Source organism: Cyprinodon variegatus, unplaced genomic scaffold, assembly GCF_000732505.1.
Source record: "Cyprinodon variegatus isolate N-32 unplaced genomic scaffold, C_variegatus-1.0 Scaffold736, whole genome shotgun sequence".
Classification (NCBI taxonomy): Eukaryota; Metazoa; Chordata; class Actinopteri; order Cyprinodontiformes; family Cyprinodontidae; genus Cyprinodon; species Cyprinodon variegatus.
Genome location: NW_015151189.1, coordinates 178,645 through 200,821, shown reverse-complemented (window position 1 = coordinate 200,821; position 22,177 = coordinate 178,645). Strand labels below are relative to the sequence as shown.

The 22,177-nt window shown below is 38.5% G+C and overlaps 1 protein-coding gene across 1 annotated transcript; it reads right to left on the bottom strand.

Moving 5' to 3' along the window:
- Window positions 1–7: 7 nt before the first annotated feature.
- Window positions 8–21,959, bottom strand: ccdc191 (coiled-coil domain containing 191). The gene is made up of 17 exons (XM_015395300.1): window positions 21,742–21,959; window positions 19,217–19,255; window positions 18,957–19,092; window positions 18,675–18,827; window positions 18,326–18,504; window positions 16,125–16,348; window positions 15,207–15,348; window positions 14,924–15,114; window positions 11,700–11,949; window positions 10,734–11,128; window positions 8,831–8,922; window positions 5,140–5,222; window positions 4,953–5,054; window positions 4,733–4,876; window positions 3,622–3,774; window positions 2,586–2,740; window positions 8–236 (listed from the first exon to the last, which is right to left on the bottom strand). The coding sequence occupies exons 1-17, from the start codon at window positions 21,799–21,801 to the stop codon at window positions 95–97; spliced, it is 2,640 nt and encodes an 879-aa protein (XP_015250786.1). The 5' UTR covers window positions 21,802–21,959; the 3' UTR covers window positions 8–94.
- Window positions 21,960–22,177: the final 218 nt, after the last annotated feature.

The window sequence follows — 22,177 nt, the reverse complement described above, 5'->3', positions numbered from 1 at the left end:
AACAAGCCTTTTCTTTATCATTGCCATTACTGAAGTAATGTTTTGCCACTTGTGTAAAGCTTGTCGCCTTTTGACGGTTTCTCTTGGAGGTTCATCAAAGGGGATGGAGGCAGAAATCTGGCAGGAGCTCGGCCACTTTTCTGCTCAGCTTCTCCCGACGCACCTCCCTCTCCCTCTCCTTCCTCAGCACACAAGGAAGCTGCCTCCAGGCCTGGAAACACCTCTGCAGGACGTGTCTAAAAGCAAACAGATGGAAGGACAGACGAACACGGAGCAAGTGAGCAATAACGAAGTGGATCAGAGGGACCTCTGGCTAGACAGCATGTAATTAGTTTTCACATGGTGTTTGGCAGCAGAGTGGCTGGAGGGACTTCACCTGTAGCCTGTGGTCATTTAGACCAACTGGACTGGGCAGCTGCAGCTAAGAAATATTTACTGACATTGACAATGAAAGTATTGCTTAAAACATACAATAACAGGTTTTTAAGCGAAGAAATATAAACATACATTATCTGTCAGTTTTAAGACGTACTGAATTAAAAAGTATGCAACCTTTTAATTATTCACTATCTGTAAAATAATACTGTGTAAAACTATTTAAAATCTAATCAGAATAAATGTTTTTTTTTTACTAATGATTGAAAGTGTAGTGGAGGATTTTCGTGAATTTTTGAAATTCCACTTGAAAAAAAATGCACATGCACAACCCTGTACCCACTCGAAGGAGGGAACGCCTATTAAATGCAGGAGAGAGCGTGCATGAGCCCATTTCTCCTCGTGCACGCTCTGTTTAAAAGCTGCTGTTTGCATCCCTCATACAAGCTAACTTTCCAAAAGAAGATTTGCAATTTTTCCACTATGTCAGACTCACTGCCCGTAAGTGAAAATGGGGACGAGCACGTAGGACGGCCTTACGTAAACATATCACCAGTATGATTGCAATTAGGAGGACCGCTTATTTAGATGAACCACTTGGAAAAAAACATCATCCACTATAACTTTAACTTTCAGTATCTATAATCTAAAATAAAACAGAATTGTTGACATTTTCTAACGTTACAACGACAAACCTCAATCTGCCTGTTTTGGTTTTTTTTTTGGGGCGAACCAAAGCCAACTAGCGGATAATTGTGAAGAGAACAGAAAAGAATAAACTGAAACACAAAAGTAAACTGAAAAGTGTGGCATGTATTTATATTTAGCCACCTTTACTGTCATAAGGTTTAATAAGATAAATAGACTTGCTGCTTTTGGAAGTCAATGAATTATGGAAAAACAAGTTTATGAATCAGCATTTTAACCTTTAAATATTTCCTAGAGAACAGGACAGGAGACGGTTAATCAGAAGCAGCCAATGGTAACTGGAGGAGCTGCAGACGGGAGCTCAGGTGGGAGAGAATTTGCAGCGGGACTCCTGTTTGCCACAAGCTGTTTAAAATACATAAACCCTATAAGGTGCTATGGTCAGATAAAGAGTGGTTCAACTGGTTCAACCTCAGCAAGACAGCACCCCCAACTTACTATAACTGACTGGTTCTCATGTAGCAGCTGTATAAAGACCCCCCCTAAATCAGGCTAAATCTGGTCGATCTAGTGCAGAAATGGATGTTGAAAATTGGACTGCTTGGTTGGTCGGATTTTGTCCCACTTTACTCCAATAATAGACGTTGAAAACCCAGTTTTCAACAATCTGAAAATTACGTCTTTCAACTATTCACTTTTCAATCAAATTTAGACCTCGTTTGGTTGAAATCCTGTTGTCTTTTCAATGTCTCTTCAACCAACTTCTGCTCGGTGGGCAAGATTAATTTACCCACACATTGACTCTATTCATTAAACTACATTTCTTATAAATGCACCATTTTGTGTATTTATACAATCCTAATGAAATGCATTAAAGTTGGTGCTTATAATAAGACAGAATGTGAAAACATTTGTATTTTCAAAGAGGCTGTTGAGCCTTGAAAGTTAAACAGGGCAGCAAAGAAAGCATTGGATTTGGAGATATGATTTGAATATTCAACTGAACTGAAACCAGTAAAATATGATGCTGTTCCCGCTTTCAGAGCTGGGAGTCAACATACTAAATTAAAGCTGGGAAGTTTTATTTTTCCACTTCTGTATCCTTATACCAATCAATAAAACCTGTCCTTATGGAGCCTCATTTACTCCTCTTGGCACTCTGCCAGGGAAACCATGGATTTCTACAGGAAAACCTGTCTCCTCTATAATAATTACTGCTTAACCCACAATACACCTCAGAGATCTAGAGTTTCTCTCTGTGAAAACATATTCCATCCTGGATTGTTTACCAGCTATCCCTATTTTGCAGGTTTGAAACAAAATCGGAACAGAGAAAGTAAAACCCAAAGCAAATCTGATCTCGCTGTAACTGCTGTAGCATTAAAAGTATCACTTAAATATAATGGAAGTATGTCTTAAAAAATGGAGTATATCCAATTTTTTAACACTGGTTGTATTTTTGCAATAATGCTGATACAGTTATCCTACCCCATAGAAATGTAGCTGAGTTAGCTTAATGAGGGCTGTATGGGAACAGAATGGCGCAGCCATGAGGAGCAGACCTGTCGTGATGTTCTTGAGCCAGCGTTCGTCGGTCCCACTTCACCAGCCTCTCCTGGCTCACATGCTGCAGCAGAGCCAGCAGGAACCTCCTCAAAGTGCGTATCCGATAAAAATGCTCGGCTCGCTCTTCCTGAATTATCCGCAGCTCCCCCAGCTAAAACAAGGACAAGTGTTGCAACAAAGGTTTATAAAAAGTAGAGACAATGTTGTAGGGTTGAGTATGTTGGAGGGTGATGGGTGCTCTTTGCTTTGAGACGTTGTCTTGTTTAATCGGGACACAAAAAGTTTTATCTAAATAAATCAAAATAGATTAAAATATCCAGAAAAAAGTGTCTGGAAATTTTTCAGGGATTTGTTTTGCTGTAACCACAAACTTTGATGTATCTCACTGGGCTTTTATGTCTAAGTGAAGAAGATTGAAAACAGTTAATATTTATCTACCTAAAAGATGTGAGGGCTAGTAGCTGCCTCAAATGATCTTTAAGTGGGATGAAGGATAAAATCTGCAATAATTAGATTTCTTTTATAGCTACAATGCATCAATTTCTCCAATGGACTTTGTGAACTTTGACTAGGCCACCATGACGCACACATGCTTTGATAAAAACTACTATATTATATCTGGGTGTCTGTAACAGGGTTCCCTTCAGGATTATAGTTCCAGAGAAAAGACCCCTCAGCATTATGCCTCCCCCACCCTGGTTTATTGTGGGTTTTTTTTAATGATGCACATAGAGTTCTGAATTGATCTCCCTTAACCGGAGCACCTTCTCCATGTTAGCTGTATGCCCTACATGGCCCCTACAATTCAAACAGAATTTCTTCTAGCATTCTTTTTTATTTCCGCTCTGTTCCTTGGCCTCCTTGATGAGGTTTGTTCATTTATGTTCACCCCTGTGGCCCCGACAGAGCGGCTGCATTAAAGCTGATTAACCTTTTGAAAATGTCTATTTTGTCAAATAAAATCCACTAAGCCTTCACGTTGAAAGTTTAGTATATATGTGTGCAGGTTACTGTATATATGTGTATACCCACTCTCTTCCAGCCGTTTAAGCTCCGACGAAGCAAAAAATGCTGATGTAGTCGGTCTGCAGAGGCCTCTTTCTCACACAGGGACTCTCTTGCAAACTGCAGCCATCCCAGGGTGCATCGCCTCAGCAGGAGCAAATTGTGATGAGTCTCAGCCATCTGGAGAGAAGCCGGTGAAGATACAACAGAATTAACTTCTTAATAAATATCATACTTTCCTTACTCTGTTTAAAACATGAACAAAGCATCCTTAGAGACATTTCAACCAGGGAGATTGCTGCTACCTTTATCCAATCAACTGCAGACGTTTCTGTAGAGTTAGCATCTGTTATATTTAATTGTTAAAATTGGTTTGCTGCAATCATTGATTACAGTCAATTCTGTGATATTTTATAATCTGTTTCATCAAAACAAAGCAAAACATTGAAAGATCTGCTGAGTCAGGTAAAATTGATTTTACCTGACCTGACTAAATGTGTTCACGGTCACATTGCAAGTCATTTACAAGCACTGAAGGAGAGCTTAAGACCTAAAAAACCCAATACGATTGATACAGTGCATCCAATTAAGTTTCCATAACCCTGCAAATCAGTCACATTTGGTCCACCTGTGTTTTTATTGAGATTTTAAATCATATAAAGTGTTGGTGGTTTTGTTTTGTACATTTCTTTTCTCAAATAAAGATCTAAAAAAATCATGCTGTACTTTTTATTAAGCCTCTTAAATCCATGTTGTTTAGTAATCCATTTTACTGCGATTACAGTTTCTACCACATTTAGCAGTTTCAAATAGTAGATTATTAAAAAACAGAAAACTAACTAAACATGTTTTTCTTCCTAGTGATGATAATTTTTTTTACTTTTTCAGATGCCCTAGATTTTGTGATTGAAACATGAAAAATGGGTTTTCTGAGATGGGATAATTCTGAAAGCTCAGCCTTAAACACGCAAACATGAGTGGTAGAATAGAATGTATTTTAACAAATGTCTATAATAAGGTAGACCTCTTAATATTTAAACATGCTTTAAGCTCAGAGCCCCATTAAATGTTCTGTTGTGACCACAGTTAAAAAGAGTCAAAGGAAACACTGCTGCATAAGACGAGATGGGATGCTTACCTCCATGTTGGCATGTTTTAATTGAATGAGGCGTTTCCATGGTGCCAGGCCTCGATGTGACAGTAAGGTCCTGTTTCGGTGTTGACACGCCACTCTCATGAGGTCCTGATGCCGTTTTAGGAGCCTCTGTCTTTCTGCTTCCCTCTGGACGGACACAGACGGACATTGCTTCAACCCTCTGGGACTTGTAGCCAACTATAAAACATGAAATACTCCTCACCTCTCGTTCCAGCTTCTTCTCCTCCCTCCTCTTCTCTGCTGCCTTGCGCCTCTCCTCCTCTTCCTCCCTCTGCCTCTGTTCCTCTGCAGCTTTCAACTCTGCCTTAAAAGTCAAGTCATTGAACTCATGAGCTAAACTGTTAATGCATGAAACATACTCTAACTTTTGAAGGAGTTGCCCGCCTCACCAGCTTTGCCTCTTCTTTCCTCCTCTTGATTTCCTCGATCTCCTGCCTGCGCTCGGCACGCTGTCTTGCTCGGGTTTCCATGGCTTCAGAGAGGCAGAGAAGTTTTCTTTAAAAAAACACATAACTGTAGTCCACTAAAGACCTTGAAACTAGAAGTTTTTTATGAATGAATGCATTGCATCACTTTATGCAATGAAATGAAGACAATGGCGGATATATTTTTTCAAGGGCACTCCATTATAAAGGAAATATATAAAAGTAGCTTTTATGAGGATTTGTGTGAAGGTCAGAAAACCAGGCATGATGTAATTTGCATACCATTGTTTGGGGGTAGCGAGTAAAATGATGAAACAGAGAAGATCTTTTCATCCTTTAGGATGCAGATTATTTTTTTGTATTCGACATATTTGTCTTCCAACCTTTATGTTCAGACATATAAAACTTGACGCAGTAGAGTAGAAGGAAAGTAACATAGTGACTACTAAACCAGAACCAGTCTAATAATATCCCAAAATAAATAAATTAAACTGATGATGATTACTTTGTGTGGATCTTTCAACTGGCCTGAAGTTAGATTTTTTTTTTTTTTTTTTAGGTGACTGCAGAGGAATCCTGCAAAATGGGGTAGATGAGATGATTACCAGGGTTTTTACTGATCTTGGGAGGATTTACAGGAAGACTCAGAGTTCCTTACATTTATCTGCTGCAGCTCAGCAAACAGAAGCTCTTGATTCTCTCTTTAGATTTTCTAGGTCTGGAGACGCTTTTGGTTGCTCTTTGAAACTACCGTGCTTCGTCTTCAGCCCTCCTTTTGACATCATGGCGATTACAATCTTGCTTTAGACTTCAGTATGAAGTAGAAAAGGTTTCCTGCAACCTCAGTTTTTTTCTTCCATGCTGTGAAGTTTTCTTGGACAGTTTACAGAAAAGCATTAGAGCATAATCCTTCCACCACCCTACTTGAAAGTGGGGATGGGAGAGGGTTTCATCCGGGTCTCATCTGATCACAGCGCTTTCTTCCAGGTTTTATCTGAAGCATTATGGGATAGCGTGTTGCCAGTGCTATATAGCTATGGTTTCATATTTAGATCCTTCAGTTAAGTTATGGTTTGATTCCTCGTTTTTTCTCAGACTATCCTCACCTGAGGAGGGAAGATGTTGCATTGCTCCAAATCAGGGGTGCCTGCTGGTCATTTACTGCATATCTAAGTATTTATACTAACAGTCCAGATATTCTAACCAAGCTACTCTTGTAGTTCCATCCAGCCATGTTGGTAAAAAGGACAGTATGCTTTATACACAGAACCAAGATCTGGAGTATCTCTGACTGACTGGATGGTTTTAGTGTCTATTAGAGTCAATTCAGTTTTAATCATTGTGGCTGAGAATATATGTATTATTATTGTTATGTAAATCAGTTCAATGGTTTAATAATATTGTTTGTGTTTGAGAGATGTTTGGTTTATCGTCTTTTTAAAATCAAACCATCATAAAAAAGTAGATTTCTTTGTTAGCAGGAAAACATATTATATCAACAGGCAACAAAGCTGTTATTTCTGCCACTGTGCTAAATGATATGGATGATTGCTATGTAGGGATGTTAGATGATTGGTTGCCAGAGAAGACTGAGGCCGTTTCAGATGAAGGAGGTCATTTATTTCCCACCAGGGTGTGAATGGTCAATCTATAAAAGCAATCTCCTGGATCTGGCCTGACCTTGGCCTATTAAACGAAACTAAATTGGTCTTGTTTGTTGTCAGGTGTGCTGAAGAAACCGAGGTTGTGGTAACAGACTGCTGCAAAAAGTTAACGTTGGACCTGCATTTGATGTGTTTAGATATTTTGACCCATATTCTCTAAACACATCAAATATGTAGTCTGTTAAATGTAGAAATGAGAATGGTTCCAACAGAATCACATTAAAAATAAAGCCATTAAAAGAGAGTGAGTGATTTTGTTTTATCTATCCATGATTTTTTTTGTACATTACCTATTAGCTGAGTGATACTGGATTTAAGATTAGGTAATACAGAGTGGAAAAATCCTTTAGGAATACTTATTAAAATTTGGCCATCATTAAGACGCACCTAATGTGATCCAGATTGGAAAGATAATTCTGATCTAGGTGAGCATCAATCCTCGGAAACAGAACTGCCATTCTTTGTCTTGATAGAGTTGACTGGAGGAAGAAAGGCTGACATGGATTACTGAGGGATAGAAAATAATAAAAGGAGAGGATCTTGGTAGGAAGGCTGAACATTTTAAAACTACCCTGAACCTTCAGGTTAGAGCTTTGGATGGTTTACTGTTTCTGATTGGCTGAGTATAATAAAAAATAGCTAACCTTGGTGAAAATATTGGTTAAATTAATACAGCCCTCAGTGTAGAGAAAAAAAAAGATAATGGCATGAAACACAGAAAGAAAGAAGAAAATCCTTTTTTCCCTGGATTTATTACTATTAATTGATTCAGATAATAAATGAGCCCCACTGCTTCTGCATGCCTGTTTTAAAACCCTAGGATACAGACTTTTAATATTCAAAATGTGTGACTGTTACAACATCTCTCTGACTTATTATTATTATTTTATTTTTATTTGGAGCATAAATACAGTGAAATAATTACAGATTATGGTTGTAAAGGGCAGAACACAACAAATCTGATTTTGTGTCCTATTCCAATGACAAGGTTATTTATATATTTTTATAACTTTTCATAATGTGAATAAGTCAAATGTGGGAAATTGTTTTAATCTGTGTATAGCACAGAGACAGAAGTGAACAAAAATCTGCCCGCCCTTCCTAGTCAGAGCCTCTCCATACTTTATTCCTTTTTTGGATTGCAAGTGCAATGCCCTAATAAACTTCCTATATGCAGTCAGTGTGAAATGGAAAAAAATGGAATCGGAGAGTAAAAAGTCGTAGGGAACCGGTGTGACCCGGGCTTGATATTGTAAGTCATAAGCAACAGCCGCTTGGACTGGTTCATTGGTTATTAGTTCTTACTGGAAAAATTGACTTTTTTTTCCCACAATGGAAGCTATAAAAATCATTTAGAAAATTTGGGCCTGATTTTACTAGACCCCAATCTGGGATTATGGTTCTTTAATTCCATCTGTTAAGTTTAATAGAGCAGCATGAATAACCAACTTTCAATGCTGTATTTGCAATCAGCAAACGCTCCTGCTGTGCGACTAGAAGTTATCACATTAACTGGTTATTAAAAATTTAAAGTGGTTGTTTTACACAACCTCATTTAATCAAGTTTCCAAATTAGTAGGACTCCTGCAGGCACTACAGATCAACTAACATCTCTCTCAGAATCAAAACATGCATTTTCATGAAAGCACAGATTTTCTTCCCTTTTAAAAGGCACAACAGGGAAAAAAAGAGAAGGTTCTGGGATTTAAGTTTGTAAAGCAGCTTAGTCAAAATAAATTTTTTCTTCATGGTTTTCATTGCTGCTAGCTTTTCAGCTTCACATATTTGCCAAAAACGATAAGATACATTATTTATACCACCATACAAAATGTAACACTTTTAAATTGTAAAAGATTTCCTGAAATCATATTTAAAATTTTGCAACTAATTAAGAAAAGTAAAGCATAGAACGTTTGGATAAAGATCTTGTCTGTTTCTCCTAGGCCGTATGAGTCTGTGAATATTTTCTGCTGTTTAGCTTACAGTCTGACCTGTGACAATCGGATGGGGGCATGTCTGCATCATGACAGCTTCCCTGGGAGGTGCACTCTGACTGCGTGGTTCCCCTTTAGCCCCGGGAGCTCTGCAGTCAGGATCAAAACAGCCAGAAGAAAGAAAAACTGTCAGAACTTTTGTTTGCATGCTTACATCATCTGATAAATTTCATTCTGCAAAAGGAATGACTAGCGGCAAGAAATAACAGAAGACTGGCCATGAAACTGCAATAAGTTTTTCTCAGATAACAAGTATTGAAATTTTTTAACTAATGTTTTAAACTAACACCAATATGACTGTTTTAAGGAGAGGTAGTATTCTCACATTTTAAGACAATCAAAATTATATGTAAAAGCTCAAATACATACATACCCCCTATTACTATTTTGTTTCTCAAGCTGAATAGAAAGCACCAGTTTTTAGAGTCATCTGCATGTTTATTTCATATTTATGACCAGATTTTCTCCCCTCGTCTTGTCCGAGTTGGTTTCCTGCCATAGATCCCAGCTTTTAAACACGGCCGACAAACTTTTAAAATGGTTAGTTAAAGGATTGAAAGGGTCAATGTCCTGTTGGAAAACCCAATTGAGTTTCAACCATCTAGTTATTAATTTCAAGTGAAGTTAATGCATTAAATATTACTCTTTATTCTACATATGTTCTATTCTATGTACTTTCATTTGCAGCCAAGTAGCAGAACCGTTGCATCCTCTGAGCCTTTTCATCCGGAGGACAAACTGCATTATTTTGGAGGAAAGTCGTTCTGGATCAGAGCCTTCTCAGTCATCTAAGTTCTGATTTTTTGGTGATGGTTTTCCATAGGGTTGACTGAGCTGAAACAAGCATGCGCAGTTGGGCGCAATTTAAGCTTCAGGAATGTCACCAACATCTAACCAACTCTGATTTAAAAACACAGCCTAATATCAGATAATCTTCCAATCTTTATCAACTCCATCAGCAGGTGTGGTCAAATTTGCCGCCACAATGAAGCTGATAGGTGGCTTCAAAACACAAATGGGAGCAACATACCAAGGAAGGTTTTTTACACATCTAAGCCTGTAGGAATAATTTACATTAGAGAAAATCAAGAGTAAAATAAAACTTTTGGGTCGACTCTTGCTTTCACTGTAATATAATCACATTGTCACGGAAATAATAAAAAGCCTAAATGAATAAGACATCTGGCCATGATGAATATTTTCCCACTTCAGCTAAATCCTTTTCCATCACATTAACCATTACTTCTGTTCAAAGTTTTTTCTATTCTAGTGCAGAGATCGTTTCAGCTTCTGACCCATCAAATATTACCAGGATGGAGTCACGACTCAGATTTGGGTTGAATATTCACACATTTCTACAAAATCAATTAAAAATAGTATAAAATGATACAAAAAAACAACAACTAATGCATCTGCAATTGCCTATTTCTAAGGGATGTTTTCCTCTCTTTAAAAACTATCACATAAATATAAATCATATTTATTATAATAGTTTTTGTTTATTCAGTGTAGAGGATCTCAGGAGCCCATGCCCACAGATCTATGACCCCAAAAGGGGCCCTACCCTGACATTGAGAGCCAATGCTTCTGGTCTTTAAACAGGTTTAAATTTAACAACTGGAAGCAATGAAAACATATTTCTAGGGGAAAAATCAAACATTATAAACCAAAAATACAAATCCTGCATATATATGGTTTAAAAAGCATTTTGGTAAAATTTAAATACAATAAATCGGGTGATAATAATGAGTCTTAATATCCTGAACATGGGATACTTTAGTATTAAATTCTAAACGTTTTAGGAGGAAGTGGCTGTGAGTCAGCAGAAATCCCTCTAGCAGTTTTGCTTTGAAGAGGATCTCAGGTTGCCTAAATTTTTAATGATGTTAAGTGAGCCAACCTCTGCCCCCCAGGGCCAAAGCTGCAGCTCTTCTCTTCTCGCACAGCTTTAAGCTGGGTAAGCTGTGCAGCTTTCTCCATATCCAACTCCAACCCCATTATGCTCTGCTTTTCCTTCAGCTGGGCGATTTGCTCCTGCTGCTCTTTCAGGAGCTTCCTCTGTTGTGCGATGATCTGCTGCTGGACAGCCTTTCTGCTTTCGGACCTGCATTCTGAGCCAAGAACCCTATTTTCTCTGGTTCTTCCATGGGCATGGTGTAGCTGTGCAGTGGTGGGTGCTGTATGGCGCCGGGTCACCTGCCACGGTTGAAGAGGCCGGCCCACCTCAGCCACAGAGTTTTTATCCTGATGTCCATTGGAGGCATTGAGGACTTCATTCTCTGCTGCACAGGGATCCTTCAACAGAAAATATTGCAGACATGGAGAAAAAAAAACATGCATCCTCTAAAACTTCTCCAACAGTGGTGCCTTAAAAAAAAATCACTATAAAGTTAATTGACAACGAACACGAATGACTCAACAGGAGCGAGTATTTGTCAATACGTTGTCATTTTATCCCAATGAATAGGTGAACTCGGGAGCTAAAGATGTGTTTAGCAATGCAAACTGTGCGATTAGTGTAAACAGGAAGAACAAAAGTGAACTGAAACCTGTTATGAATGCAAAGCGAATGTGGCTGTGACGTAGGGTGAAAAAGCAATTAGCTCTGTGAATTATGATGCAGATTGCTGTGATGAAAGATGTCTAGGAGAAAGTTACAGGAAAGTAAGCCATAATGGATCCCTGCTGAAGGATTCTATTACAAGGCTTATCGAAAGAAAGTTGAGTGGAAAGAAAAAGTGCAAGAGTAACAGCAAAATCCAATTATGTTTAAGTCATGCTTATAGTACTAGAGTCACAAAAAAAAAAATATTATTGGGTCAAAATGTGCTGTTTTTGTTCCTGTAGCAACTGTTGCATTTCTCACCTTGGCTCCTGTATATTCTTTGCTCCTGAGCTCCTGTTGGAGACTTACTGCCGAATCAGCAGGTGCTGCTATGACCGGGAGTTTTCCTGTAGATGCAGCGTTGATCAAGGCACCCATCTTAGCTTTGGTCTCATGCTGCTGGGCCAGTAGTTCTCGCTGGGATTTCTCTGTCCGACACCAGAGCTGCCACTCGTTCAAAAATCGCCGCAGCAAACGTCTTCGGTCGCTTTCCACAGCCAGCTGGTTTTGTCTGAAATGCCATGGAGATTTGCCCATAAAACAGAAATCTCTTTTACTTCAAGCAGTCATACAGTATCAAACCATGATGGATGGAATTTTTTGTCCAGGAGAACCACTGAGTATTCCTCCAGCTCTGCTGGGTGATGCCCGAGGCTCTCCCAGGCCAGCCGAGAAACATAGTCCCTCCAGCATCTCCATTATAACAGCAGCCCCACTGAGCCGTCACTCAATCTCCTACTCCATTCTATCCTTACTTAACACAAGACCCCAAGATACTAGAGCTCCTCTATTTAAGGCAGGAACTCACCCCCAACCTGAAGGGGATAAGATACCTTTTTCCAGCTGAGGTTGTGTCTCCCAGGGCGAACAGGCTCTGGGTGACGGGTCAGCAAAGAGCAGTTCAAAAACCCCATTAATTAAAAAAAAGAAAAGGGGCACCATGCTGGTGAAGATTCTCAGTCATCCAGGTCATAGTCACTCTGAAAAAGTTTAAAAAAACATTCCACTGGACTTTTTTTTCAAGGTTTGAAAACGTTTTGGGGTTGAGGATTAGCGGCGAACACCTGGTGGTCGTGTTCTTCCTTGCGATACCTGGCTGGGCTCAGCCTGAAGGAGCGTCGCAAAGCTATCCTCCAGTAGGCTCACCACCTGCAGGGGGAACGTGAGGGCCCGTAGCAGAGAGGATTGGGAAGCAGGCAGTGCCGGAGGCAACCCAATACACAGGCAACACAGAGTAAAGAAAGAAAAAAGGAAAGGAAGGATCTCTTTATAGTCCTTCATGGAGGAAATTTGTTCCCTGTTTTTAATATATCCCTTAGTCAGCAGTGGTACATGGTGAGCAATCTGGGGTTAAAGGTCTTACTCAGAAAACCAGAATAACACTCCAAGCTTGCCCTAAAGGATACAAACACCCTGCTTGCCACCCATTAAGCCACCCTTCCACACAGCAGTGTAAAGAGTGCAGGGATGTTAAATGATGAACACTTCTAAATCTTTATGAATTAAACCTAAAAAGGTTTGGCATTCTTTGGAAACCAGAGCCTCTGAGTCAATGTTTTTTTAACCCTCTTTGGCTGCCAATTCAGACACGGATCCTTTGGGTTTGTTTTTTGTGAGCTTTCTAAATGTTTACTGCAGCATAGCTCTGACTGCATGGAGATCATCTAGTTTCCCAGATCCTGCCACAGAATTTCAATTGGCTTTGACTGGCCTATTGCTAATAAATACACAATCTGAAGCATTTCATTTTAGCTCTGGCTCTATGTTTTGAGTTGTTGCCCTGATGAAAATTAACCCCTGCCTTATATCTAAATATTTTCACAGCTTCTAAAAGGTTTTAAATCCATTTTCCCCACAGCTACGGTTGGCCAATAAAAAAAAAAAATTATAGCACTAAATGCTGATTAATACGACAGAAAACACTTCTTAAAGTATGTTGCATAAGTTAACTGAGCTCAAATCCAGAACTGCATGGCATTCTGAGATGTAAGCAGAAGGAAGGACTTAGTCACATAACCGCTCATGGCCAAGCTAAGCAATGTTAGTGGTGGTGCTGATCTCTTTTTAAAGGATAAAGTTAAATTAGGGTTAGAATTTAAATTCAGCCTTTTTTTCAAAATGTTTCTATATATCAACTGATAGAAAAACACTTAAATTCTGATAATTCTTCAGCTATAATTATACAACATACCCCACAGCGTTTTTTGGACAAACTAAACAGCTTTATGTGAATCTGATCAACTTTTTCAGAGCTTTATCCCTGAAGCAACTACTGTGTTCCTCGATCATAATGATGCTCTTTGCTTTCGGAGCATCACAACAAAGGGGAGCTAAGTTTATATGCATGCAAAATTTTTGTAATATTTACAGGTAAAAGTAGTAAAAGTAGTCAAAATATTGAAAGTAACGTTTCTTTTTTGTTTTGAGTTTTTTTAACGGCACTAGTGGCTCGTTTTTTTAAGTGTTTAATACAGCAGCATGAATGACCAACTTTCAATGCTGTATTTGCAATCAGCAAACGCTCCTGCTGTGCGACTAGAAGTTATCACATTAAGTGGTTATTAAAAATTTAAAGTGGTTGTTTTACACAACCTCATTTAATCATGTTTCCAAATTAGTAGGACTCCTGCAGATACTACAGATTAACTAACATCTCTCTCAGAATCAAAAGATGTATTTTCATGAAAAGCACAGATTTTTTTCCCTTTCAAAGAGGGAAAAAAAAGAGAAGGTTCTGGTATTTAAGTTTGTCAAGCAGCTTAGTCAAAATATATTTTTTTTCATGGTTTGCATTGCTGCTAGCTTTTCAGCATCACATATTTGGCAAAAAAACGATAAGGTACATAATTTATATCACCATACAAAATGTAACACTTTTAAATTGTAAACGATTTCCTGAAATCATATTTAAAATTTTGCAACTGATCAACTTTTTCAGAGCTTGATCCCTGAAGCAACTACTGTGTTCCTCAATCTTAATGATGCTCTTTGCTTTAGGAGCATCACAACAACAAGGGGAGCTGAGTTTATATGCATTCAAATTTTTTGTAATATTTACAGGTAAAAGTAGTAAAAGTAATCAAAATATTGAAAGTAACGTTTCTTTTTTTTTTTTTTTGAGTTTTTTTTTTGAACGGCACTAGTGGGTCGTTTTTTTAACAGTAGGCTGACAGGAAGGGGGGTACAAGAGATGGGGAGAGACATGCGGCAAAGGACCATAGGCTAGATTCAAACCAGGGTTGACCACGTCAAGCACTAAGGCCTCCGTACATGGGTTGTGTGCACTAACCCCTGTGCCACAGAAGCACATTCAGAAAGTAACATTTCTATGGCAATAATTAACCGTGTGTTTGGATGCTTCAAATAAAATCAAACTACACACATGGAAAAAACTGATCCATGAATATTTTGACAAGACCCTGTATAATGTTTTGTGTGTCAAAAGCAAATGGGGGACCTTTGACCTTGGTATAAGAACTGCTTACCTTTTCTCTGTTCGTAGTTGCTCCTCGGTTCTTGCCGCCTCTCGCTGATTATGCTCCGCCCACACCACAGCTCGCCATGCCTGCCATGCTTTCAGCTGCCTCCTCCAATCACAAAGGGCCTCTGCTTTACCTATATGTAAGCGCCGCTTTAACACCAAAGAGTACCATCCGGACAGATGCCTGTGTAGACACTAACATGCACAATCGAAATAAATATTTGTGGTTGAAACAAGATTCCCAGACTTGTCAGAGAACTCATATAATGCACAGAACAGGAACCAACCTTGAGATTGATCATGTCTATTCTCGTTTGAATCCTCTGCTCTCGCTGTAGTTGATTGCAGTTCTGCAGCTGCTGCTTTGAGGGAAGCGTTGGGGTTGACTCAACACTTCTGCATGCCCTTTGTACCTTTTTCTCCTTTTCTCTAGAAACCAATTAAATATATGTTTCTTTTAATTTAAGGATTTTATTTTGGACATGGATTTGTTTCCCCGTCTTCAAATCAAAGAAGAGCTTCAGAGCGTGAGACCAGGATTAATTTAACGCAGCTTCCTGCATGTTTTAAGACACATAATGCCTTAGTACCACTGTATGGCAACAAATACTTGGATCTACACCATATTGGTAAGAGTATTTGCTCAACCATCTAAATAAATCAGCTGTTCTGATAGCTATTTTTAGCACCTTAACTTCAAAGAAATAAACCCTGAATGCTTCAGCATACCAAGATTTTAGAGAGTCTCATGCTCCAAACACTTTGAAGGTAGATCCTTCCCCTCACAGGTGCACAAAGCAAGGTCCAGCAAGATGTGGACGAGAAAGTTTGGTGTGGATGAGCTTGACTAGTCTGCACAATGTTCTGACCTTAAACTGGTAGAACACATTTTAGGTAAACTAAAGCGGAGACGGAAAACGAGGCCTTCTTGTCCAACATCAGTGTATGACCTCAGAAATATGCTTGTTGGAGATGAGTCAAAAATTCCCATAAAGATATTCTTAAACATGTGGACAGCCTTCCTAGAATAGTTGAAGCTGTTATAGCTGCAGAGAATGAACCAAGGCAGATAAGCTTAAACTTTTGGCAACATCGGGTATTTTAAGCACATATGTCATATTCTTAATTCAAATATGACCACCTGGTTCAATGATATAGATAGGGTCAGATCCCACAGCAAAATACCCAATCAGGAAGAGACATACCTTAGTCGAGCAAAATGCTCCTGGCTCTTCTTTTCCTCCTTCAGTTTTCTCAGTCGAATCATCTCCTGCTGCACCATTTCCTCTTCTCTATGTTCCTGTTGCTTCCTCCTCATCTCCTCCTCTTTCTCCCTCCTCTTTGCCTCCTTCCTGGCATCGCGCTGCTCCTCCTTCTCCATCTGTTTCCTCTGCTTCTCCGCCTCCCGACGTGCCCTGTTCTCTCGTACCTTGAGCAGTAACCAGCAGAAGCATCCAACTCAAAGCAGGAGGAACTGAACCTACGGTGTCTTGCAGAAGTATTCGCACCCCTTGAGCCTTTTCACAACTTATTTTACGGGGAGAAACATTGGGGTGATTTTAATGACATTTTAAGTAACAGACCTACACAAAGTGGCTGGTTTCTGAGGAGGGATGAAAATGATAAAAGCTATTCAACATTTTTAGAAGATAAAAGTTTATAAAGGGTAGCATTAGTTTAAGAAAACATGACTCAATTGTATGCATAAGTTTACACTTCAATTATGTTTGGAAGTCTGTTAAAGTATCTCTCTAGCAGCACAGATCTACTGAATACATTTTGTGCTAATTATTTTAAGAAAAAGATCTCATGCTCAACAAGACTGGATTATTTTGTTGTCATTATGAAAAGAAAAAAAAAACTGTTGTCACCTTGTACTTTTAATTGGTCAATTTTGGCCCTTGATGCAAAAGGTTTGGGCTCAGCTGATTTGGGTCCATTGTCCATCGGTTTTTCTTTATTTCAAAAATTTTAAGACTCATCTCATCTGACCATAGTTTCTCCCTTCACATGTCCACTGTAACTCTGCATGTCAAACTGCAAATGGGACTCCTTTTGAATTTTCTTCAACAATATCTTTCTTGTTAATTTTTTTAAAATTAAAAATCTTCTACTTTATTTATTTATTTTTATTCTTCGGGGCTGGGGATCTTAGACCTTGGGATCTCTTCCTTATGAGCCTCTTGGTTGATCCTCTTGTTCAGTGATTACTAACCGCGGTTAAGTGTACCCCTAGAGGTCCGCACATGCATTGCGAGGGGTACATGAAAATATTTTATTTCTTAGGTTGTAAAATAAAACAGGGCTATGTGACGACCCAACTGAATAATTAAACAAGCTTTTATAAACCAAAGTAAGTTTTTCTTATATGTTTGAGTTCACCTTCAGTTTGGACTCACATCTAAACCAAGCAGAAGAACAGACTGGATGTAGAGAGGAGCTCCAGTTTTATAAATAAAGGTTTAAAATAGGATTTTATTTTCTATTTATTTCAATACCTTAATAACTTCCAGGAAACATACTTAAGTTGTTGTTTTTTTTAGTTGAGATCGAAAGAATAAAATGCATAAGAATTAAATGCTCAGGTTAAAAGATTTAATAAAATAATTTTTGTTTTATAATAATTTATTGTGCGTTCTACTTTTGGACAATCATCAATACTTTTGACTGAAGGGGGTTCTCATGGTAAGACAAAATACCAAAAGGGGTACACAACTCAAACAAGGATGGTAAACAATGCTCTAGTTCAGGGGTCATTAACGTTTTTCAGGCCAAGGACCCCCAAACTGATGGCAAGATGGAGCGGGGACCCCCTAATTACATATATTGTATGAAATTGTATTATATCAATCTGGTCCTATAATCACTCTATTACAGATGGAGTAATGTAACAAAAGTAATTTCTCCCTGGGATTATTAAAGTATTTCTGATTCTGATTCATGGTTGATGGGACAGGTGTTGTGAATGAAACGGTGCCCAGCTTGAAAGAGCTCCTGTGTGTCGCTGAATGTGTGCATTGATGATAAAAAGACATCTTCTGCCTCCATTTATCTGTTAGTACAGTGTGTGGAATTCATGTTAATGTATATTTAAACATATTTCAGTTATTGGAAAAATTGCAGGTGGGAATATAAGAAAAAAAAGTCTAAAACTTTCGCGACCCCCATGCAGTACCTCCATGGACCCCCTAGGGGTCGCAGACCTCCTGTTGACAACCTCTGCTCTAGTTATTGTCCTTCCTATAATCTTAATGTTGATTGTAGACGTTGTTTATATACAATGGATCTCTATCAAACAAAAGCATATTTAAATACATTCTAGTTTTAGGCAGATGTGAGGAAATGTAAGAAATTTCCCTGAATATTTGGTATACTTCTGCGCCCATTTGTCAGAACAAACACAGACCTGTTGGTGTCGAGCTTCCATGGTTACAATGGGGTTTCTGAACCTCTTGAGCCTTTCTCGATCATCCAGAGATAACCCCTTCTTCGTACCGGAGTCCAGCAGCTCTTGGCCCCTTAGGTCTTGAAGGAAGCTCTGAACAGCAAATTGTTCTTCTTCTTCAACCAGGCAGCTATAAAGATCTGATACAAGATTTGGAACAATAATGTTATTTTTTCCAAAAGTCATTTTTTTTCAGCTAATTAAACTGATTTATGTCCATTTTTTGTCTTCCAGTGCCAGCTAATATCTGCAGGAGACAGAAAAACATTCAAATCTATAAATCTGCTGAATTAAAAACAAAAATATTTACCGTCAAATCTTTTGTAAGCGATTGGAGTCAGTTGGGGACAAGCTATGGCAGTAGATTGCGTGTTTTCAACATGACCCTTCTGGTCATCTTTATCCTCCATGTCCAGCTCTGTCCGTAACTTATCACTCAGCCAATTATCTAAAAGAGCCTGAGCTACAACACACAGTGAAGCTTAAGCCAAACCAAAAGACTAATTTCTTCAGATTTTTGAAAATTGGTAGAATTATTCACAAGAAATTTCACAATCACTCAAACCTCAGTGTTTTCTATAACCTGACCTACCTTCACTGTAGGCGTCATCATGATCCATCAACTCTTCAGAGCTTTGCAGCAGTTCAGCTCCTCTGTTTACCCCTGATTGAGGCTTCCTAAGGGAGAAGACTTCAGATATAGCAAACTCAGAGGCCATCTCCACCCGCTGAGGACATAGACAAGAGTAATGAGATGTATGAATGCAGCTAAAAATAAAGACAGCCCTAAATATAGAGAAAAGCAAATGACTTTGACATAGCAGCTTAATGAAAGAGATGGAAAAGTCTCACCTTTCTCCACTCCTCAATGTCATCTTTCTTCACAAGTTTCTGTTACAAAAGGGCAAACCGTAAATATATACCTTCAGGTAAAATCGGAAACTGAAAGAAATCCAAGGCTCATTGTCATGTTAGCATTTTTTGGGAAATCCACACACGAGCTCAGTGACACCTTGAACTGCTGATGTAGTGTGCAAATTATGGGCTGAGGCAAGGCCCTGATGTCTGTGGATTATTTCACAGGAAAGCTCAGCTGCTGCCTTAAACCCACAGATTACCCCAAAAATCATTTCCCAAACTTCAAAAGGTGAACGGATTACCGGTAGCAATTCATCTATCTCAGTCTCCGGCAGCAAGGGTGTACGGATGTAGGAGTGAGAGTATCTGACAATAGACCTTAGAGATACTCAATATTCACTTAGCAAACCCTACACGTCTGCATATTCTAGCTCTATAACGTCCTTATCCTTCCTTTACTATTTAGATTCATGTACAACCGCTTGAAAACTATTCATACCTCTTGAATTAAAAAAAAGAATATTTTAAGGTTTACCTAGAGGTAGAGTGATACATTGACCGGCTGATATTTCACATTAATATTCGCATTTCTTTCTTGCATTGATATCAGCCGATACATGCCTGCATTCATTGGATCATTAGTGCATTCAGCAGCCATGCCTTGAGACCACATGAAGCACATGCACTGTTGCTTCCTCCTTTTGCAATCCATTGCTACCTCTGCCAAGGAGGTTGTTTTTAGGAGATTGTGTCTGTCTGTCTGTGTTTGTATGAGTGTGTGTGTGTGTACCTGTCTAGCCTTCAGAGAGAGGACCATTTTTCCAATTTCACCATCAGAGTGAGGACCATTTGTTGCAAAGTGATTATGTTTTGTTGGTCCTCACAAGCTATTTTGCTAATGGTTAGGTTAAGGGCTAAAGTGTCAATTGGGTTAGGGTGAGATATGCATTGATGATGGTTAGGTTTAGGTGCAGGAATACTAGGGTTAAGGCATAGAAAGAGTTGAAAATGAAATAAATGAAAATCAATGGAAGTCAACACATGGTCCTCACTACATTTAGCGGAACGAGTATCTGTGAGTGTGTCTGTGTCTACAGGATAACTTGAAAAGTTATGGAGAGATTTTAATTACATGTCTATCAATCCATCACATTTTGGTGATGATCTAGATCATAATCCGGATACAGCCACTCTTTAAAACGATTCTCTAACATTGTGAGATACGGATATCTGGTGGAACACGAAGTTCCCCACTAAACCAGAGGGTGACAGCAGTGACCATTGACAGCCTCAGCATTGGACTCAAAAAGTCTGGAGGTATTTTACTAAAGAGAAATCACAAGAAAAGGGAACATTTTTGTTTTGGTAGTAGCATCAATTGAAAACGTTAGAATGGATTTTATGGAAATGTTTTACCAGAGGTGTGGCTCAAGGCAAAGAACAATTAATTTCTATTTGATAATGATCCAGATCATTTGTGAGTTTTAGCTTTGAGTGCAAGTCACAATATGGGGCAAAATTTGCTGCTTGTGGGAGGTCTGCACTCTGCAAGTTTGTTTCTAGTTTATGTTTTATTCGTTAATAAATGTCAATTTTTGGGTTATATTGAGACTTGTGTGACTTTTCATAATAATTTTTTCATATTTATCATGTAAAAGGTGAAAGAAAAAGCAGTATTGGCTTAAAAAAAACATCAGATGAAAGAATTGGGAGCCCATATTGTGGATGAGTTAGACAGATATCAGAATTATCAATATCAAGCCTAAAAAACCTGTATGGCACGGGTTGATCTGAAACCAAAACACCAATACATTTCAGGTTTTTTTCTTTGAGACTGTTGAACAGTTAATCTCTTAACTGGACTCTACATTACACTCATAACATTATTTTACAACACCATTGTGGCTTAAACTTTTATAATCCTTTAAAATAAGACACAACTCAATGTTCTACTGCATTTTGCACCATATTCATTTTGCACTTCACTGAACCTTTCCATATGAATGCCCTTTTGCGCCATTATTTTTATTTTTTTTTTACCGGTTTTTCTTTTTTTTGGATTTTTTTTCGTTGTTGTTCTTTGTTGCCTTTTAATTGTTATTTTTCTTTCCCTTTTTTTACTTTTTTTTTTCCTTTTTGGAGGTTTTAGGCCCGTTATTTTGTTTTTTATGGTGTATACAAAATGGCAATAAAGTTTAAAGTCTAGAGTTACATTTGATTGATCTGTTTCAATATTAAAATGAGCAGTTCCATTTTTCTGTCTAGCTTTTCTCTATCTGCCTTCATTATACCACTGTAGTGTACTTTTCTCTGCGTTTTCTTTTCTTATGTGCGTGTGTAGGCTGCAGTACTTTGGATTGTACTGTTAATTAAATGTGCCCTGCAAATGCCTTGACCTGTTGCAGAATAGGGAGTAAAATGTGAGAACAAACCTTTATTTTTCTTGTCTAGATGAGACAGCGATTAAGTTATATGAGAATGCTAAAAGGCAGTTTTAATTAACTGTTAATAAAGCTTACCTTGTTTGGAGAAACGAGTCTTTTCCACCTGAACAAGTGAGACTTTTGACCTGTTGACATCTCACCAATTTACACACCAACAATAAACTACAATGCGAACTTTCATCCTCTTCTAGACTTTTTTACTTTCACCGTGAACTTAAATACATTTTTGTAAAGTGAAATTAGATGGAAAAAGTAACAAACGAAAACCAACGGCGCAAACCTAACTAACGCAAACTTCGATGGCAAAGGATTCTGGGTAATGGAGTGCCACAACTTTTTGCTTCCGATTGATTTATTGGGGTAATAAGAACTTTTGGAACTACATCTCCCAGTGGACTTTACTGACTCTGACACGCTAACAGGTGTTACCACGGCAACGATGTTCACCTCTGCGAAATTCTTGAAAAGTCTATGTGCTGGTAAATGAGTAAACATACAGACAGAGCAAGTT